Source organism: Oncorhynchus tshawytscha, linkage group LG13 (assembly GCF_018296145.1).
Source record: "Oncorhynchus tshawytscha isolate Ot180627B linkage group LG13, Otsh_v2.0, whole genome shotgun sequence".
NCBI classification, from domain to species: Eukaryota; Metazoa; Chordata; class Actinopteri; order Salmoniformes; family Salmonidae; genus Oncorhynchus; species Oncorhynchus tshawytscha.
This window is the reverse complement of record NC_056441.1, coordinates 50,577,621-50,600,550: the sequence shown is the minus strand read 5'-3', so window position 1 is coordinate 50,600,550 and position 22,930 is coordinate 50,577,621. Positions and strand designations below refer to the sequence as shown.

The window sequence follows — 22,930 nt, the reverse complement described above, 5'->3', positions numbered from 1 at the left end:
AATAATCCATAAGCATGTTTTTAATCATTCCACCCCTCTCAGACAAAAGGTTGACAGTTAAAGGTTGAGGTTTTCATAATATCAATGTGCTTGCCGGCAGACCATTCCAATGTCTCGGGCCAAGACCAAGAGCCTAAACCCACAAGGAAAATAAAACTATTTGTAACACCTACAAAGAACCTTCAGAAAAGCTGACATGTTTAAAATATATATATATATATTGCATCATTTAAAACAGGTGTCATTCCCATTGTGGCTTTGACCCAAAAGGACCACTTATGATTTTATAACCTGAATGTAAATGAAATGGTTGAATTGAACATTGAATAAAGAAAGTTAGACATGAGGTTCAGTGTATGGTTGAAGGGAAAAGGAAACCTTACCAGTTTGGAGAACTCTGAGCAATTGTTTTGTTCTGAAAAATAGAAAGAACAAAATACACACAAAGATGACAAACCATCATAATATGAAGTTTCATTACAACCATACAAAACGAGTAGGTTGCCTTTTACTAACATTAAACATTGTCCTTTCAGATGAGATATTTCTTAACGTTCAGTTTTTCACTGATATTTGCTTCATGTACAAGTAAAGGCATTGTGGTAGGAAAAGGTTCACAAAAAAGAGAGGCATGGCATAGGCTGTCACAAATCCCTGGCCATAGAGAGGCTTTTATTCTCTATTTTGGTTAGGACAGGGTGTGACTGGGGTGGGCTTTCTAGTTTCTTTATTTCTATGTTTTCTATTTCTTTGTGTTTGGCCGGGTGTGGTTCTCAATCAGAGGCAGCTGTCTATCGTTGTCTCTGATTGAGAATCATACTTAGGCAGCTTTTTCCCCACCTGTGTTTTGTGGGTAGTTATTTTCTGTTTTGTGTTTCTGCACCTGACAGAGCTGTTCGTTGTCGTTTTGCACTTTGTTATTTTGTTTCAGTGGTCAAGTGTTTTGAAAATAAATCATGAACACGTAGCACGCTGCGCTTTGGTCCTCTTCTTCAGACGAGCGTGACATAGGCTAGACATAACATCAAACAAAACAGCCTCCCCACCCTCCCCAGCTGAGGGACGGGGCTGGAGAAATGTAATCACTCTCTAATTCATAGAAAGAATCAATGGGTACATATTATTCATTTAAATGTCCAAAAATGGATGTAGCAACTGCTGATTGCCCCTTTAAGGACTTTTAACACCCTTCCACATTACATAACCCCCCCCCCATATACTCAATATTACACATCCCCTTAATATCCAAAATACCTGAATATTGCACATCCCTATAACCTCCCTTTTATATTACACACTTGGTTACATTTCACTGTAGTTCACTATCGCATGTTCACTAATGAGTGAGTCCAAATGTAGGGTGATGATGGCGCCGACAGACATGGCAGCTCTGCTTCTAGCTCCTAAGCAACTTTGCAGTATTTCATTTTTTTGTGTGTTATTTCTTACATTATTAACCCAGAAGGGTTTTTGTGTTATTACATACAGCCGGAAATAACTTTTGGATATCAGAGCGGTAACTCACCAACATTATAACCAGAAATATGACTTTTACCCGAATTGGATCCTTTGTTCGTACACCCCAGGGCAATTAACTTATCCCAGAGGCTGCTCCAAGATGCCACCAGCGGAGAAGAGATATTCAGAGATATACTTCTAGTCCAGTGCGACCAGCCACCGCTTCCGAGTATTTTACTCACTACTGTTTAGTCCCTGGATAATAAAGTAGATGAGCTCAGGGCGAGGATCTCCTTCCAGAGAGACATCAGGGACTGTAACATACTCTGTTTCATGGAATCATGGCTCCTTCCAGATATACTGTCACCGTCCATACAGCCAGCTGGGTTCTCAGTACATCGCGCAGACAGGAATAAAGACCTCTCCTCGAAGATGAAAGGCGGTTGTTTATGTTTCATGATTAGCTAATCTTGGTGTGCTTGTGATAATGTACAGGAACTTAAGTCCTTTTGTTCTCCCAGCCTAGAATATCTCCCAATCAAATGTCCACCATATTACCTCCCAAGAGCATTCGCTTCGGTTATAGTCACAGCCATGTATATTCCCCCTCGAGCCGATACCATAACGGCCCTCACTGAACTTTGTGCAAAGTGGAAACCACATATCCTGAGGCCACATTTATTATTGGCAATTCAACGGCTCAGACATGAGACGTATGTGGCAGGGTCTACAGACAAGCACGGACTACAAAGGGAAAGCCAGGCACGTTGCGGACACCTACGTCTTGCTTCTGAACAAGCTAAACACCTTCATTGCCCACTTTGAGGATAACACAGTGCCACCAACGTGGTCCGCTTCCAAGGACTGTGGGCTCTCGTTCTTCGTGGCCGACGTGAGTAAGACATTTAGGAGTGTTAACTCTCGCAAGGTTGCCGGCCCAGACGGTATCCCTAGCCGTGTCCTCAGAGCATGTGCAGACCAGCTGGCTGGAGTGTTTACGGACATATTCAATCTCTCCCGATCCCAGTCTGCTGTCCCCACTTGCGTCAAGATGTTCACCATTGCTCCTGTACCCAAGAAAGCAAAGGTAACTGAACTAAGTTACTATTGCCCCGTAGCACTCACTTCTGTTATCATTAAGTATTTTGAGAGGCTAGTTAAGGATCATATCATCTCCACCTTACCTGACACCCTTGACCCACTTCAATTTGCATACCGCCCCAATAGATTCACAGATGATGCACTCACCATTGTACTGCACACTGCCCTTTCCCATCTGGACAAGAGGAATACAAGTGTAAGAACACTGTTCGTTGACTAAAGCTCAGCCTTCAACACCATAGTACCCTCCAAGCTCATCATTAAGCTCGGGGCCCTGGGTCTGAACCCCGCCCTTTGCAACTAGGTACTGGACTTCCTGACGGGCAGCCTCCAGGTGGTGAAGGTAGGAAACAATACCTCCACTACGCTGATCCTCAACACAGGGGCCCCACAAGGGTGCATGCTCAGCCCCCTCCTGCACTCTCAGTTCACCCATGACCCATTACACGATGGCGCCGGAGGAGAGGGCTGCCGTCTTATTGGCTCTTAACCAACCATGCTATTTTGTTTGTTTTTTCTCTTTGTTCGTAACTTGTTTTGTACATAATGTTGCTGCTACCGTCTCTTATGACCGAAAAGAGTTTCTGGACATCAGAACTGCGATTGCTCACCTCAAGCTGGACAAAGAGTTCTTCTTCAAAGAGTCGGCCGGGAGGGATATACTACTACAGACACCTGACCAGGCCCAGATCCCCGTGATTCGCTGGAGAAGGAAACAGAGATTTCATGGAAAAAGATCAGGGTGCCTTGGGAGGAACAGGCAAAGAGTAGCTAATCTGACCTTGCCTTTCATCCTGTGAGCTGATGTTCAATCGCTGGAAAATAAATGGGACGAGCTGAAAGCATGTATGTCCTACCAGCGGGACAATAAAAACTGTAATATCTTACATTTCACTGAGTCATGACTGAACGACGACATTAAGAAAGGCTGGTCATGACTCACATCAACACCATTATCCCACAAATCCTAGACCTACTCCAATTTGCATACCGCCCAAACAGATCCACAGATGATGCAATCTCTATTGCACTCCACACTGCCCTTTCACACCTGGACAAAAGGTACTGTATGTGAGAATGCTATTCATTGACTACAGCTCAGCGTTCAACACCATAGTGCCCTCAAAGCTCATCACTAAGCTAAGGACCCTGGGACTAAACACCTCCCTCTGCAACTGGATCCTGTACTTCCTGATGGGCCGCCCCCAGGTGGTAAGGATAGGTAACAAGACATCTGCCATGCTGATCATCAACACGGGGGCCCCTCGGGGGTGTGTGCTCAGCTCCCTCCTGTACTTCCAGTTTACTCATGATGGCAAGGCCAGGCACGACTCCAACATCATCATTAAGTTTGCTGATGACACAACAGTGGCAGGCCTGATCACCGACAACAATGAGACAGCCTATAAGGAGGTGGTCAGAGACCTGACCATGTGGTGCAAGGGCAACAACCTCTCACTCAATGTGATCAAGACAAAGGAGATGATTGTGGACTACAGGAAAAGGAGGACCGAACATGTCCCCATTCTTGTCGACTGTGCTGTGGTGGAGCAGGTTGAGAGCTTCAAGTTCCTTGGCATCCACATCACCAACAAACTAACATTGTCCAAGCACACCAAGACAGTTGTGAAGAGGCAACGGCAAAACCTATTCCCCCTCAGGAGACTGAAAAGATTTGGCATGGGTCCTCAGATCCTCAAAACGTTTTACAGCTGCACCATCGAGAGCATCCTGACTGGTTGCATCACTGCCTGGTATGGCAACTGCTTGGCCTCTGACCGCAAGACTCTGTAGAGGGTAGTGCGTATGGCCTGGGACATCACCGGGGCAAAGCTTACAGCCATCCAGGACCTTTATACCAGGCGGTGTCAGAGGAAGACCCGAAAATGTGTCAAAGACTCCAGCCACCCTACTCATAGACTGTTTTCTCTGCTACCGCACGGCAAGCGTAACCGGTGCATCAAGTCTAGGTCCAAGAGCCTGCTAAATAGCTTCTACCCCGAAGCCATAAGACTCCTGAACAGCTAATCAAATGGCTACCCAGAATATTTGCATTGCCCCCCCCCTGCTACTCTCTGTTATTATCTATGCATAGTTACTTTAATAACTTTACCTACTTGTACATATTACCTCGATCACCTCGACATTGGTGCCCCCGCAAATTGACATTGACTCTATACCAGTACCCCTGTATATATAACCCCGCTATTGTTATTTACCTCTGCTCTTTAATTATTTGTTATTCTTATCTCTTACTTAAAAATATTACAAAAGTCTTAAAACTGCATTGTTGTTTAAGGGCTTTTAAATAAGCATTTGACTGTAAAGTCTACAACTGTTGTATTTGACGCATGTGACAAATAACATTTGATTTGACTGTGTTGCCACACACTCAATCATCACGTTTGCAGATGACACAACAGTAGTAGGCCTGATTATGACGAGAGAGCCCACAGGGAGGAGGTGAGGGCCCTGGGAGAGTGGTGCCAGGAAAATAATCTCTACCTCAACGTCAACAAAATGAAGGAGCTGATCGTGGACGTCATGGAGAGCACGCCCCTATTCACATCAACGGGACCGCAGTGGAGAAAGTGAAAAGCTTCAAGTTCCTTGCTGTACACATCATTGACAATCTGAAATGGTCCACCCACACAGACAGTGTGGTGAAGATGGCTCAACAGCGCCTCTTCAACCTCAGGAGGCCAAAAATATCATGTTGTATAGCACACTGTATTACTTATACAACTAATATAAGGACAGGACATGAGACGGGAGTAGAAATTAACGTGGACATGGTTTAATGCGTTTCACAGGAAGAACATTCCAAGCATTTTAATGTAGGTAAGCAAGGGGGGGTTACAGGTGCCCTAAAGGGACAAAACTAGAATATCAATACACAACATATTCCTCCCCTTTACCTTTGATGACTCATAAGGAAAAAGTAAATATTCACTGTTTTTCCTATTGTTTTCTTTTTAACATAAGTTCTCTTAATGTAAATAAATGAACTTTTCAGAATAACCTTTTCGAAACTAGGGAAAGAGGGTAGACTGCCTCACGTCCCAGACTTAACCCTGGGGTGTATTCTGCCCCAATGTCGGAAGTTAGTCTGAACTATATAGTCAACCTGTCAGGGGGTCGTCTTTCTCTTGCAGGGTAATGACGACGTACAGATGAGTCTACAGTCACATTGTCTCGGAGTCTTGTGATGATTTTAAAACTTGCTTCATCGTTTGGACAAACCTTTCAGCGAGGCCGTTCGTTGCAGGTTGATACGGCGCTGACTTGATGTGCTGAATTGCATATGCCATGAATGACCGGAACTCTTCAGCCACCAGTTGGGGGCCATTATCACAAACGAGTTGCGTTGTCAAGCCGAAGCGACTGAAGATTGACCGTAGCTCTTCGATGGTTCTCTCCGCTGAGGTGCTCTTCATCACTGTGACCTCAGGCCATTTGCTGTGTGCGTCAACTACGACTAAGAATATTACGATCCTCCAGTGGGCCTGCATAGTCTATGTGGACTTGCTGCCAAGGCTCTTCTGGTAAGTCCCATGGGTGTAGTGGCGCTAGGTGAAGCATGTTCCTCATCTTTTGACATGCAGAACATGACTTGACCTTGTCTTCGATAGCTTCATGCAATCTACTTCATTCGCACCATGCCACAGTGCCCTGAATGGAGTTCTTCAAGCACCTGCCTTCTCAGTGGCGGCGGTATGATAACTCGAAAACCCCATAGCAAGCATCCAAACTGAACTGTGAGCTCGTTTCTCCTCACTAGGTAAGGTTATAGGCTGTCCGGCATCTGTCCTTCTCCACGAGTGACAATATCCACGACCTCAGGCATCACTGGATCAGTGTGGGTGAACTTTTTCACTTGGACAGATGTAACTTGGGCATTCGTCACTTCCTTGAAGTAGAAGATTTCAGCCTGGGAGTGCTCAGTGTGTGCAACAGGTAAGGGGAGCCTTGAGAGGCCTTCTGCACTGCAGTGCTGCTCAGAACTTCTGAACTTGATATCGTAGTGGTGAGCAGATAACAATGATGCCCATCGGTGCACGCAGCTGGCTGCAAGCGATGGAATGCCGGTGTGGGGACCAAAGATGGAGGTGAGGGGTCTTTGTTCCGTCAGCAGTGTGAATCGTCGGCCAAACAGAAACTGATGAAATGTCTTAACTCCAAACACAATGGCGAGTGCGTCACGCTATATCTGTGCATAATTGCTCTCGGCTTTACTTAAGGTCCGTGATGTGAAAGCAATTGGCCTTTCTTCACCTGATGGCATGATGTGTGAGACAACCGCGCCAACGCCATAAGGCGATGCATCACATGCCAACTGTAATGGCAAGTTGGGGTTGAAGTGGGTTAGGGCCTCTGACTGAGCTAAGGCTGTTTTCACTTTCTTGAAGGCCTCCTCACATCTGTCTGTCCACTTCAACTGTTTGGTTTTGTTCAATAGTTCATGCAGTGGCTTTAACATGTTAGCTAGGTTTGGCACAAACTTTGCGTAGTATGTTAGTAGTAGAATTCGGTATCATTGAACGCTGACAACCGACAAAGACTGACAACCGCCGAAATATCTATTCTATAACGACATGAATGAATGTCACTCTGAACTATCCATTCTAACCACGGCCGAGAGAGAGAGAGGACGGACACTCTCCAACAGAAACAAGCTTTTCAACAGAGATCCCGATGACACGATGAGCATAAATATTTGGAAGCTAAAAATTACATTTAATATTTTCACCAATAATTTATATTCAAACATTTAAATTGAACAACAGTTCCATGTGAATCCGATAACTACAATGTGTAAACTTTCCACTGTAGAGTTTATGTCATCCAATCATTGATGACAATGTCTCAGATGACAACCAAACTTACATCATATTCATTAAATACCAACGCATATGTTCAACTGGTCGGATTACCAAAATATGGTTCATTTCCCCCCACCTTCTGATGTTCCCAGAATGTCTATTTAAAACGAGGGATTTTCAAATGTCACATCACTAGGGTAGAGAGAGGAAAAGGGGGAGAGGTATTTATGACCGTCATAAACCTACCCCCAGGCCAACTTCATGACACTAGGCTGCGCAATAGATTAAATGTTGTTCCTCTCATAACAGTCAAAAATGTTGGCACAACAACTTCTGCTTTAATTCCATTTGCCAAAAAAAGTACTCAAAATGTTCTGTGTAAGAACTCCATTGTTCTCCAGATTCATCAAATGTTCCTGTATTCAAACCAATGCAGACATTTTCGGTTTATTTTCTTTCTCACACTTTTCAGACAGTCCTTTACTCCCAGACCCTTTTTTTTACTCGTTGCTGTAACATCAAAAGCTAGCTAGCATTTGTTTGCGTCTTTCTACAGCTATTTTTTTAACGAATTTAAGTCAGACTTTCTGCAGAAGAAAATGAGCACAAACGTGAGAACGCTTCTTCCTCGTCACCAGTTTTGTTGTATAGCACACTGTATTACTAATACATCTAATACAAGGACAGGATATGAGACGGGAGTAGAAATTAATGTGGGCATTGTTTAATGCGTTTCACATGAAGAACATTCCAAGCATTTTAACGTAGGTAAGCAAGGGGGGTTACAGGTGCCCTAAAGGGACAAAACTAGAATATCAATGCACAACAGATCACCAAGGCCGTCCCCTATCCGAGCCACGGCCTGTTCAACCCACTATCATCCAGAAGGCGAGCTCAGTACAGGTGCATCAAAGCTGGGAACGAGAGACTGAAAAACAGCTTCGATCTCAAGGCCCTCAGACTGTTAAATAGCCATCACTTGCCAGCTACCACCCAGTTACTCAACCCTGCACCTTAGACATGGAATCACTCGTCACTTTAAATGGAACACTAGTCACTTTAATAATGTTTATATACTGCTTTACTCATTTCATGGGTGTATACTGTATTCTAGTGTATTTTATTCAATGCCACTCAGACATTGCTTAATTCCATTCTTTTACTTTTAGATTTGTGTGCATTGTTGTGATACCACCTCACTGTTGGAGCTAGGAACACAAGCATTTTACTACACCCGCAATAACATCTGCTAAATATGTGTACGTGACCAATATATATTGATTTTGATTTGATGCCCCTAATGTTCTTATATGTTCAGAAGGTTCAGTGCGTATGGCACAAATATATTTTGTACCTGAACAGTTTGCGCTGGGGGAGTACGTCGCAATTCCTGGATGGCACAGCAGCTTGCATTGAGAGGCTGAGGGTTTAATGGTTCAGTGATGTGTTGGCAGCAGCAGTGGCTTCGCCGATCAAACTGTTGGTCTCCACAGCACAGGTGGTGACGGGACATTTTGGTCAGGACCTTCCTTCCTTTATCGACATGTCCACAGCAGAGCTGGTGGTCTTTATTGTAAAGCTCTGTGGAACAGGTAATAAGGATTGATCAAGTGCTTTCAAGCGCTCAGTTCAAGTGTTACAAGGTTGACAATGTGAAAGTGAACAAAAGAGCCATGAGGTGCAGGTGGGAAATTAGGCTGTCACAAAGACTTAGCATGAGAGAATTGGGAAACATCTCACAAACAGCTTTCGGAGTAGACAGACCTCGATGGTAAAAACAGTAAAACAACAGCACCTGTTTTTATGGTTTTGGGAAGAATGAAAGAAAAACACAACTACGTAATCGATGATGACAGCAAAGACGTCAATAGCTGTGATTAGACCTGATCTCGCTTACCTTTTCCACAACACTTGGAATGGGGTTGGGTCCTGGTTAGAATCTGTAAGTCACACTGGTTGAGTGGATCACAGGCCCTAGAGCCACAGCAATCTGACACCAGCTGGCTCACATGCGGAGTCAGCTGACCTGCAAGAAATGGTTGAATCACAGATAAACACATATCAAGCATATCAAAATTCATTAAAAATCCTACAATGTGATTTTCTGGATTTTTTTTTTTCTTATTTTGTCTGTCATAGTTGAAGTGTACCTATGATGAAAATTACAGGCCTCTCTCATCTTTTTAAGTGGGAGAACTTGCTCATTAATGTCTTAATCGAAATTACGGGTTGCCTCTTATCCGCTTGTCGTCCCCTTACGCCATAGTTTGTGGATCTCAATTGTCATTACAAAGCACATTTAAGCAAGTCAGCCATATCAGCTATGTTTCTTTTAAAGGCAGTAAATGAGGCTAAATCTTATCGCTGCCAGACAAGGCTCCGCTGATAGCCAGGTGTAGCAGTGGTAAGATGTTGAGGCTGCTGTTGGGACAGCTTTATGTAGGCCATTTGTGGGCACCGTTATAGTGCAATTAATGTATTGTTTAGTGTTGTGTAGTGGCTTTGCTGGCATGCATCCCACTTCTTATTTTTTCCCCCACCAAGATTTACATGCTAAGATTGGCACTGCTCTCAGACTCAGACTCGCAAAGATGCACCCCTAGTCCGAAAGATAGGGAAAATATTTTCCACTGTTTATTATAGTGGAAACGCACACACACACAAACACACACACACACACACACACTGCAGATAAGTAGTAAACCTTGTGCTGTCTTACCTGGAGTATGGCTGAGTGTTCCATCACAGCAGGTCTGGTCATGTGAGTAACTTTGTCCCTGGAGAGATGTAGGGTTCACACAGCAACGTTCTGTTATTGGGTTAAAGCAGGCACTTTGACCACAAGGCTTCTCCCCAGGCATACTGCATGTGGAGAAAGACACACACAGACACACACACACACAATTAGATGCATAATAAACATGTACATAAAGACACACATAAACAAACCATAAACATAATTATATGTACACAAATACACATGCTCAAGCTCAGTTACTCTTTTATTTATTTTTTAAATAATCCATAAGCATGTTTTTAATCATTCCACCCCTCTCAGACAAAAGGTTGACAGTTAAAGGTTGAGGTTTTCATAATATCAATGTGCTTGCCGGCAGACCATTCCAATGTCTCGGGCCAAGACCAAGAGCCTAAACCCACAAGGAAAATAAAACTATTTGTAACACCTACAAAGAACCTTCAGAAAAGCTGACATGTTTAAAATATATATATATATATTGCATCATTTAAAACAGGTGTCATTCCCATTGTGGCTTTGACCCAAAAGGACCACTTATGATTTTATAACCTGAATGTAAATGAAATGGTTGAATTGAACATTGAATAAAGAAAGTTAGACATGAGGTTCAGTGTATGGTTGAAGGGAAAAGGAAACCTTACCAGTTTGGAGAACTCTGAGCAATTGTTTTGTTCTGAAAAATAGAAAGAACAAAATACACACAAAGATGACAAACCATCATAATATGAAGTTTCATTACAACCATACAAAACGAGTAGGTTGCCTTTTACTAACATTAAACATTGTCCTTTCAGATGAGATATTTCTTAACGTTCAGTTTTTCACTGATATTTGCTTCATGTACAAGTAAAGGCATTGTGGTAGGAAAAGGTTCACAAAAAAAAGAGAGGCATGGCATAGGCTGTCACAAATCCCTGGCCATAGAGAGGCTTTTATTCTCTATTTTGGTTAGGACAGGGTGTGACTGGGGTGGGCTTTCTAGTTTCTTTATTTCTATGTTTTCTATTTCTTTGTGTTTGGCCGGGTGTGGTTCTCAATCAGAGGCAGCTGTCTATCGTTGTCTCTGATTGAGAATCATACTTAGGCAGCTTTTTCCCCACCTGTGTTTTGTGGGTAGTTATTTTCTGTTTTGTGTTTCTGCACCTGACAGAGCTGTTCGTTGTCGTTTTGCACTTTGTTATTTTGTTTCAGTGGTCAAGTGTTTTGAAAATAAATCATGAACACGTAGCACGCTGCGCTTTGGTCCTCTTCTTCAGACGAGCGTGACATAGGCTAGACATAACATCAAACAAAACAGCCTCCCCACCCTCCCCAGCTGAGGGACGGGGCTGGAGAAATGTAATCACTCTCTAATTCATAGAAAGAATCAATGGGTACATATTATTCATTTAAATGTCCAAAAATGGATGTAGCAACTGCTGATTGCCCCTTTAAGGACTTTTAACACCCTTCCACATTACATACCCCCCATATACTCAATATTACACATCCCCTTAATATCCAAAATACCTGAATATTGCACATCCCTATAACCTCCCTTTTATATTACACACTTGGTTACATTTCACTGTAGTTCACTATCGCATGTTCACTAATGAGTGAGTCCAAATGTAGGGTGATGATGGCGCCGACAGACATGGCAGCTCTGCTTCTAGCTCCTAAGCAACTTTGCAGTATTTCATTTTTTTGTGTGTTATTTCTTACATTATTAACCCAGAAGGGTTTTTGTGTTATTACATACAGCCGGAAATAACTTTTGGATATCAGAGCGGTAACTCACCAACATTATAACCAGAAATATGACTTTTACCCGAATTGGATCCTTTGTTCGTACACCCCAGGGCAATTAACTTATCCCAGAGGCTGCTCCAAGATGCCACCAGCGGAGAAGAGATATACTTCTAGTCCAGTGCGACCAGCCACCGCTTCCGAGTATTTTACTCACTACTGTTTAGTCCCTGGATAATAAAGTAGATGAGCTCAGGGCGAGGATCTCCTTCCAGAGAGACATCAGGGACTGTAACATACTCTGTTTCATGGAATCATGGCTCCTTCCAGATATACTGTCACCGTCCATACAGCCAGCTGGGTTCTCAGTACATCGCGCAGACAGGAATAAAGACCTCTCCTCGAAGATGAAAGGCGGTTGTTTATGTTTCATGATTAGCTAATCTTGGTGTGCTTGTGATAATGTACAGGAACTTAAGTCCTTTTGTTCTCCCAGCCTAGAATATCTCCCAATCAAATGTCCACCATATTACCTCCCAAGAGCATTCGCTTCGGTTATAGTCACAGCCATGTATATTCCCCCTCGAGCCGATACCATAACGGCCCTCACTGAACTTTGTGCAAAGTGGAAACCACATATCCTGAGGCCACATTTATTATTGGCAATTCAACGGCTCAGACATGAGACGTATGTGGCAGGGTCTACAGACAAGCACGGACTACAAAGGGAAAGCCAGGCACGTTGCGGACACCTACGTCTTGCTTCTGAACAAGCTAAACACCTTCATTGCCCACTTTGAGGATAACACAGTGCCACCAACGTGGTCCGCTTCCAAGGACTGTGGGCTCTCGTTCTTCGTGGCCGACGTGAGTAAGACATTTAGGAGTGTTAACTCTCGCAAGGTTGCCGGCCCAGACGGTATCCCTAGCCGTGTCCTCAGAGCATGTGCAGACCAGCTGGCTGGAGTGTTTACGGACATATTCAATCTCTCCCGATCCCAGTCTGCTGTCCCCACTTGCGTCAAGATGTTCACCATTGCTCCTGTACCCAAGAAAGCAAAGGTAACTGAACTAAGTTACTATTGCCCCGTAGCACTCACTTCTGTTATCATTAAGTATTTTGAGAGGCTAGTTAAGGATCATATCATCTCCACCTTACCTGACACCCTTGACCCACTTCAATTTGCATACCGCCCCAATAGATTCACAGATGATGCACTCACCATTGTACTGCACACTGCCCTTTCCCATCTGGACAAGAGGAATACAAGTGTAAGAACACTGTTCGTTGACTAAAGCTCAGCCTTCAACACCATAGTACCCTCCAAGCTCATCATTAAGCTCGGGGCCCTGGGTCTGAACCCCGCCCTTTGCAACTAGGTACTGGACTTCCTGACGGGCAGCCTCCAGGTGGTGAAGGTAGGAAACAATACCTCCACTACGCTGATCCTCAACACAGGGGCCCCACAAGGGTGCATGCTCAGCCCCCTCCTGCACTCTCAGTTCACCCATGACCCATTACACGATGGCGCCGGAGGAGAGGGCTGCCGTCTTATTGGCTCTTAACCAACCATGCTATTTTGTTTGTTTTTTCTCTTTGTTCGTAACTTGTTTTGTACATAATGTTGCTGCTACCGTCTCTTATGACCGAAAAGAGTTTCTGGACATCAGAACTGCGATTGCTCACCTCAAGCTGGACAAAGAGTTCTTCTTCAAAGAGTCGGCCGGGAGGGATATACTACTACAGACACCTGACCAGGCCCAGATCCCCGTGATTCGCTGGAGAAGGAAACAGAGATTTCATGGAAAAAGATCAGGGTGCCTTGGGAGGAACAGGCAAAGAGTAGCTAATCTGACCTTGCCTTTCATCCTGTGAGCTGATGTTCAATCGCTGGAAAATAAATGGGACGAGCTGAAAGCATGTATGTCCTACCAGCGGGACAATAAAAACTGTAATATCTTACATTTCACTGAGTCATGACTGAACGACGACATTAAGAAAGGCTGGTCATGACTCACATCAACACCATTATCCCACAAATCCTAGACCTACTCCAATTTGCATACCGCCCAAACAGATCCACAGATGATGCAATCTCTATTGCACTCCACACTGCCCTTTCACACCTGGACAAAAGGTACTGTATGTGAGAATGCTATTCATTGACTACAGCTCAGCGTTCAACACCATAGTGCCCTCAAAGCTCATCACTAAGCCCTAAGGACCCTGGGACTAAACACCTCCCTCTGCAACTGGATCCTGTACTTCCTGATGGGCCGCCCCCAGGTGGTAAGGATAGGTAACAAGACATCTGCCATGCTGATCATCAACACGGGGCCCCTCGGGGGGTGTGTGCTCAGCTCCCTCCTGTACTTCCAGTTTACTCATGATGGCAAGGCCAGGCACGACTCCAACATCATCATTAAGTTTGCTGATGACACAACAGTGGCAGGCCTGATCACCGACAACAATGAGACAGCCTATAAGGAGGTGGTCAGAGACCTGACCATGTGGTGCAAGGGCAACAACCTCTCACTCAATGTGATCAAGACAAAGGAGATGATTGTGGACTACAGGAAAAGGAGGACCGAACATGTCCCCATTCTTGTCGACTGTGCTGTGGTGGAGCAGGTTGAGAGCTTCAAGTTCCTTGGCATCCACATCACCAACAAACTAACATTGTCCAAGCACACCAAGACAGTTGTGAAGAGGCAACGGCAAAACCTATTCCCCCTCAGGAGACTGAAAAGATTTGGCATGGGTCCTCAGATCCTCAAAACGTTTTACAGCTGCACCATCGAGAGCATCCTGACTGGTTGCATCACTGCCTGGTATGGCAACTGCTTGGCCTCTGACCGCAAGACTCTGTAGAGGGTAGTGCGTATGGCCTGGGACATCACCGGGGCAAAGCTTACAGCCATCCAGGACCTTTATACCAGGCGGTGTCAGAGGAAGACCCGAAAATGTGTCAAAGACTCCAGCCACCCTACTCATAGACTGTTTTCTCTGCTACCGCACGGCAAGCGTAACCGGTGCATCAAGTCTAGGTCCAAGAGCCTGCTAAATAGCTTCTACCCCGAAGCCATAAGACTCCTGAACAGCTAATCAAATGGCTACCCAGAATATTTGCATTGCCCCCCCCCTGCTACTCTCTGTTATTATCTATGCATAGTTACTTTAATAACTTTACCTACTTGTACATATTACCTCGATCACCTCGACATTGGTGCCCCCGCAAATTGACATTGACTCTATACCAGTACCCCCTGTATATATAACCCCGCTATTGTTATTTACCTCTGCTCTTTAATTATTTGTTATTCTTATCTCTTACTTAAAAATATTACAAAAGTCTTAAAACTGCATTGTTGTTTAAGGGCTTTTAAATAAGCATTTGACTGTAAAGTCTACAACTGTTGTATTTGACGCATGTGACAAATAACATTTGATTTGACTGTGTTGCCACACACTCAATCATCACGTTTGCAGATGACACAACAGTAGTAGGCCTGATTATGACGAGAGAGCCCACAGGGAGGAGGTGAGGGCCCTGGGAGAGTGGTGCCAGGAAAATAATCTCTACCTCAACGTCAACAAAATGAAGGAGCTGATCGTGGACGTCATGGAGAGCACGCCCTATTCACATCAACGGGACCGCAGTGGAGAAAGTGAAAAGCTTCAAGTTCCTTGCTGTACACATCATTGACAATCTGAAATGGTCCACCCACACAGACAGTGTGGTGAAGATGGCTCAACAGCGCCTCTTCAACCTCAGGAGGCCAAAAATATCATGTTGTATAGCACACTGTATTACTTATACAACTAATATAAGGACAGGACATGAGACGGGAGTAGAAATTAACGTGGACATGGTTTAATGCGTTTCACAGGAAGAACATTCCAAGCATTTTAATGTAGGTAAGCAAGGGGGTTACAGGTGCCCTAAAGGGACAAAACTAGAATATCAATACACAACATATTCCTCCCCTTTACCTTTGATGACTCATAAGGAAAAAGTAAATATTCACTGTTTTTCCTATTGTTTTCTTTTTAACATAAGTTCTCTTAATGTAAATAAATGAACTTTTCAGAATAACCTTTTCGAAACTAGGGAAAGAGGGTAGACTGCCTCACGTCCCAGACTTAACCCTGGGGTGTATTCTGCCCCAATGTCGGAAGTTAGTCTGAACTATATAGTCAACCTGTCAGGGGGTCGTCTTTCTCTTGCAGGGTAATGACGACGTACAGATGAGTCTACAGTCACATTGTCTCGGAGTCTTGTGATGATTTTAAAACTTGCTTCATCGTTTGGACAAACCTTTCAGCGAGGCCGTTCGTTGCAGGGTGATACGGCGCTGACTTGATGTGCTGAATTGCATATGCCATGAATGACCGGAACTCTTCAGCCACCAGTTGGGGGCCATTATCACAAACGAGTTGCGTTGTCAAGCCGAAGCGACTGAAGATTGACCGTAGCTCTTCGATGGTTCTCTCCGCTGAGGTGCTCTTCATCACTGTGACCTCAGGCCATTTGCTGTGTGCGTCAACTACGACTAAGAATATTACGATCCTCCAGTGGGCCTGCATAGTCTATGTGGACTTGCTGCCAAGGCTCTTCTGGTAAGTCCCATGGGTGTAGTGGCGCTAGGTGAAGCATGTTCCTCATCTTTTGACATGCAGAACATGACTTGACCTTGTCTTCGATAGCTTCATGCAATCTACTTCATTCGCACCATGCCACAGTGCCCTGAATGGAGTTCTTCAAGCACCTGCCTTCTCAGTGGCGGCGGTATGATAACTCGAAAACCCCATAGCAAGCATCCAAACTGAACTGTGAGCTCGTTTCTCCTCACTAGGTAAGGTTATAGGCTGTCCGGCATCCGTCCTTCTCCACGAGTGACAATATCCACGACCTCAGGCATCACTGGATCAGTGTGGGTGAACTTTTTCACTTGGACAGATGTAACTTGGGCATTCGTCACTTCCTTGAAGTAGAAGATTTCAGCCTGGGAGTGCTCAGTGTGTGCAACAGGTAAGGGGAGCCTTGAGAGGCCTTCTGCACTGCAGTGCTGCTCAGAACTTCTGAACTTGATATCGTAGTGGTGAGCAGATAACAATGATGCCCATCGGTGCACGCAGCTGGCTGCAAGCGATGGAATGCCGGTGTGGGGACCAAAGATGGAGGTGAGGGTCTTTGTTCCGTCAGCAGTGTGAATCGTCGGCCAAACAGAAACTGATGAAATGTCTTAACTCCAAACACAATGGCGAGTGCGTCACGCTATATCTGTGCATAATTGCTCTCGGCTTTACTTAAGGTCCGTGATGTGAAAGCAATTGGCCTTTCTTCACCTGATGGCATGATGTGTGAGACAACCGCGCCAACGCCATAAGGCGATGCATCACATGCCAACTGTAATGGCAAGTTGGGGTTGAAGTGGGTTAGGGCCTCTGACTGAGCTAAGGCTGTTTTCACTTTCTTGAAGGCCTCCTCACATCTGTCTGTCCACTTCAACTGTTTGGTTTTGTTCAATAGTTCATGCAGTGGCTTTAACATGTTAGCTAGGTTTGGCACAAACTTTGCGTAGTATGTTAGTAGTAGAATTCGGTATCATTGAACGCTGACAACCGACAAAGACTGACAACCGCCGAAATATCTATTCTATAACGACATGAATGAATGTCACTCTGAACTATCCATTCTAACCACGGCCGAGAGAGAGAGAGGACGGACACTCTCCAACAGAAACAAGCTTTTCAACAGAGATCCCGATGACACGATGAGCATAAATATTTGGAAGCTAAAAATTACATTTAATATTTTCACCAATAATTTATATTCAAACATTTAAATTGAACAACAGTTCCATGTGAATCCGATAACTACAATGTGTAAACTTTCCACTGTAGAGTTTATGTCATCCAATCATTGATGACAATGTCTCAGATGACAACCAAACTTACATCATATTCATTAAATACCAACGCATATGTTCAACTGGTCGGATTACCAAAATATGGTTCATTTCCCCCCACCTTCTGATGTTCCCAGAATGTCTATTTAAAACGAGGGATTTTCAAATGTCACATCACTAGGGTAGAGAGAGGAAAAGGGGGGAGAGGTATTTATGACCGTCATAAACCTACCCCCAGGCCAACTTCATGACACTAGGCTGCGCAATAGATTAAATGTTGTTCCTCTCATAACAGTCAAAAATGTTGGCACAACAACTTCTGCTTTAATTCCATTTGCCAAAATAAAGTACTCAAAATGTTCTGTCTAAGAACTCCATTGTTCTCCAGATTCATCAAATGTTCCTGTATTCAAACCAATGCAGACATTTTCGGTTTATTTTTCTTTCTCACACTTTTCAGACAGTCCTTTACTCCCAGACCCTTTTTTTTACTCGTTGCTGTAACATCAAAAGCTAGCTAGCATTTGTTTGCGTCTTTCTACAGCTATTTTTTTTACGAATTTAAGTCAGACTTTCTGCAGAAGAAAATGAGCACAAACGTGAGAACGCTTCTTCCTCGTCACCAGTTTTGTTGTATAGCACACTGTATTACTAATACATCTAATACAAGGACAGGATATGAGACGGGAGTAGAAATTAATGTGGGCATTGTTTAATGCGTTTCACATGAAGAACATTCCAAGCATTTTAACGTAGGTAAGCAAGGGGGGTTACAGGTACCCTAAAGGGACAAAACTAGAATATCAATGCACAACAGATCACCAAGGCCGTCCCCTACCCGAGCCACGGCCTGTTCAACCCGCTATCATCCAGAAGGCGAGCTCAGTACAGGTGCATCAAAGCTGGGAACGAGAGACTGAAAAACAGCTTCGATCTCAAGGCCCTCAGACTGTTAAATAGCCATCACTTGCCAGCTACCACCCAGTTACTCAACCCTGCACCTTAGAGGCTGCTTCCCTATGTACATAGACATGGAATCACTCGTCATTTTAAATGGAACACTAGTCACTTTAATAATGTTTATATACTGCTTTACTCATTTCATAGGTGTATACTGTATTCTAGTGTATTTTATTCAATGCCACTCAGACATTGCTTAATTCCATTCTTTTACTTTTAGATTTGTGTGCATTGTTGTGATACCACCTCACTGTTGGAGCTAGGAACACAAGCATTTTACTACACCCGCAATAACATCTGCTAAATATGTGTACGTGACCAATATATATTGATTTTGATTTGATGCCCCTAATGTTCTTATATGTTCAGAAGGTTCAGTGCGTATGGCACAAATATGTTTTGTACCTGAACAGTTTGCGCTGGGAGAGTATGTCGCAATTCCTGGATGGCACAGCAGCTTGCATTGAGAGGCTGAGGGTTTAATGGTTCAGTGATGTGTTGGCAGCAGCAGTGGCTTCGCCGATCAAACTGTTGGTCTCCACAGCACAGGTGGTAACGGGACATTTTGGTCAGGAGCTTCCTTCCTTTATCGACATGTCCACAGCAGAGCTGGTGGTCTTTATTGTAAAGCTCTGTGGAACAGGTAATAAGGATTGATCAAGTGCTTTCAAGCGCTCAGTTCAAGTGTTACAAGGTTGACAATGTGAAAGTGAACAAAAGAGCCATGAGGTGCAGGGGGGAAATTAGGCTGTCACAAAGACTTAGCATGAGAGAATTGGGAAACATCTCACAAACAGCTTTCGGAGTAGACAGACCTCGATGGTAAAAACAGTAAAACAACAGCACCTGTTTTTATGGTTTTGGGAAGAATGAAAGAAAAACACAACTACGTAATCGATGATGACAGCAAAGACGTCAATAGCTGTGATTAGACCTGATCTCGCTTACCTTTTCCACAACACTTGGAATGGGGTTGGGTCCTGGTTAGAATCTGTAAGTCACAGCATAGCTGGTTGAGTGGATCATATGCCCTAGAGCCACAGCAATCTGACACCAGCTGGCTCACATGCGGAGTCAGCTGACCTGCAAGAAATGGTTAAATCACAGATAAACACATATCAAGCATATCAAAACAAAACTTTCAAGGTGCTGAGAAAATAATGTTTTCACAGTTATCAGGTTAGAGTGAATAGATGCAGTGGGATACTGCTAGGAGACATGACTCTGTCTATCTCACCATCACAACATGAAGCCTGGATGAGGTTGAAGGACCTCTTTCCACAGCAGGACTGCCCAGCCCCCTCATGCCATTCTCCTTCACAGCAGGTGAACTCGAGAATGTCAATGTTCACCCTGGCGCATACTTGATCTCTGGGAGACCTGCAAGGCAGAGGCTCATCTTCATGTCTATAAGGCATTATGTGCAGCACATACACTCTTTAAAAAACGTGTTATCTAGAACCTCTCTGGGATATGTGGGACGGTAGCGTCCCACTTGGCCAAAAGCCAGAGAAAATGCAGAGCTCCAAATTCAAATAATTTCCTATTAAAATCAAACTTTCATGAAATCACACATGTAAGATCCCAAATTAAAGCTACACGTGTTGTGAATCCAGCCAACATGTCAGATTTCAAAAAGGCTTTTTGGCGAAAGCAATCGATTATCTGAGGATAGCACCTCCATAAACAAAAGAGATAAAACATTTCAACCGGGCGCAACACAAAACGCAGAAATACAAATATAAAACATGCCTTACCTTTGACGAGCTTCTTCTGTTGGCACTCCAATATGTCCCATAAACATCACAAATGGTCCTTTTGTTCGTTTAATTCTGTCCATATATATCCAAAATGTCCATTTATTTGTCGAGTTTGTTCCAGAAACACACAGGTTCCAACTTGCGCAATGTGACTACAAAATATCTCAAAGGTTACCTGTAAACTTTGCCAAAACATTTCAAACTACTTTTGTAATACAACTTTAGGTATTTTTTAAAAGTAAATAATTGATCAAATTGAAGACAGGGTGATCGGTGTTCAATACAGGAAGAAAACAAACTGAAGCATGCTTTCTGGTCATGCTCCTCTATCAAACAGTGACCCTCGTTCAAGATGGCCGTACTTCTTCATTACACAAAGGACATCCAGTGGAAGCGGTAGGAACTGCAAGCAAGTCCCTTAGAAATTTCACAGTCCCTTAGAAATTTGGATTCCCAATGAAAATCTATTGAAAAGAGGTTGAACTCAACAAAAAAAAAAGAATCTGAATGGTTTGTCCTCTGTAGCAGGTTTCGCCTGCTACATACAGTGGGGAGAACAAGTTTTTGATACACTGCCGATTTTGCAGGTTTTCCTACTTACAAAGCATGTAGAGGTCTGTAATTTTTTATCATAGGTACACTTCAACTGTGAGAGACAGAATCTAAAAAAATGTTTTTTTAATCCAGAAAATCACATTGTATGATTTTAAGTAATTAATTAGCATTTTATTGCATGACATAAGTATTTGATCACCTACCAACCAGTAAGAATTCCGGCTCTCACAGACCTGTTTGTTTTTCTTTAAGAAGCCCTCCTGTTCTCCACTCATTACCTGTATTAACTTTTTATGGCTGCAGGGGCAGTATTGAGTAGCTTGGATGAAAAGGTGCCCATTGTAAACGGCCAGCTCCTCAGTCTCAGTTGCTAATATATGCATATTATTATTAGTATTGGATAGAAAACACTCTAAAGTTTCCAAAACTGTCAAAATATTGTCTGTGAGTATAACAGAACTGATATTGCAGGCGAAACCCCGAGGAAAATCAAAACAGGAAGTGGCTTCTATTTTAAACTCCATGTTCCATAGCCTCCCGTTGCTCCATTTAAAGGGATATGAACCAGATTCCTTTTCCTATCGCTTCCTCAAGGTGTCAACAGTTTTCAGACATAGTTTCAGGCTTTTATTTTGAAAAATGAGCCTGAACGATAACATCGCGTCAAGTGGTCACACTTGTATCAAATACTTGTTCTCCCCACTGTAAGTTCTGTTATACTCACAGATTCAAACAGTTTTAGAAGCTTCAGAGTGTTTTCTATCCAAATGTACTAATAATATGCATATCTTATCTCCTGGGGATGAGCAGCAGGCAGTTAAATTTGGGCATGCTTTTCATCCAAAATTCCAAATCCTGCCCCCTTTCCTAGAGAAGTTATTAACGGTTCTTTGGCTGTGCCCATATAAGAGAACCATTTGAAGGACCATTTTTGGTTCCAGGTAGAAACTTTGAATTCCATGTAGAACTCGTTCCACAGAGGGTTCTACATCGAACCCAAAGGTGTTATACCAGGAACCAAAAAGAGTTCCACCTGGAACCAAAAAGGGTTCTTCAAATGGACATACTATGGGGGCAGCCAAGGAACCCCTTTGGAACTGTTTTTTCTAAGAGTAACTAGACATAGACAGAGTGGAAATGCAATCCTCACATATACAGGTCATGATGACACATCTTAATTAAAGAAAGGTAGTAGGATGAAGTTGACCCTAAACCAAAGCACTGTCGCAACGCGGTATATTGTACAGGGACGGCTGCAGCAGGAGCGAACTCCTCTGTAGGCTGCTCACGGAGAAAGTCGGGAAGGCTGTAATTTTTTGATTATAGGCCATGTTAATATTTTATCACATCTTGATACCTCTTCTTCACAAAATAAATCTGAGCTGCATGCAATTGAACAAGTCACAGGAAGCTTGAGCTGCATTCATTCATAGGTAAGAACAGAATATTGTATGTGGGCCTATATCCTACAGAAATGGGTTCACTCTATGTACTAAAATAAATTAGTTCATATCGGCAGAATTTTGTATAAAATATTTGGATGGTTAAAGGCTGACGTGGTCGTTTCAATTTTAAAAAACACTATGTAACATGGCTATAGAATTGGAAACACTGTGATTTTAGTGTGTGCAGAACGGCTGGCTGTGAAACTCTTTAAACCAGTCTATATTGACTTACTATATCTAGACCTAGGCAATATCTAGTTTTTTACCATGTAGACAGAATGAATAAAACAGGGATATGTGGATTACTTGAAAAATCTTGAATTGAAATTGACTCAAAAAAAGAGACATACAGTACCAGTCAAAAGTTTGGACACCTACTCATTCCAGGGTTTTCTTTATTTTTACTATTTTCTACATTGTATAATAATA

The 22,930-nt window shown here is 43.4% G+C and overlaps 1 protein-coding gene across 1 annotated transcript in view; it reads right to left on the bottom strand.

Moving 5' to 3' along the window:
• The window catches only part of LOC112265075, a 35,366-nt gene that overhangs the window by 1,687 nt on the left and 10,749 nt on the right, over nt 1–22,930 (bottom strand). The window contains exons 4-11 of the mRNA XM_042294930.1: nt 19,979–20,121; nt 19,690–19,824; nt 19,147–19,373; nt 10,782–10,813; nt 10,102–10,244; nt 9,280–9,408; nt 8,737–8,963; nt 384–415 (exon numbers count right to left, since the gene is read on the bottom strand). Of these exons, the coding sequence (XP_042150864.1) occupies nt 384–415; nt 8,737–8,963; nt 9,280–9,408; nt 10,102–10,244; nt 10,782–10,813; nt 19,147–19,373; nt 19,690–19,824; nt 19,979–20,121 (1,068 nt within the window). The remainder of the gene's footprint in view (nt 1–383; nt 416–8,736; nt 8,964–9,279; nt 9,409–10,101; nt 10,245–10,781; nt 10,814–19,146; nt 19,374–19,689; nt 19,825–19,978; nt 20,122–22,930) is intronic.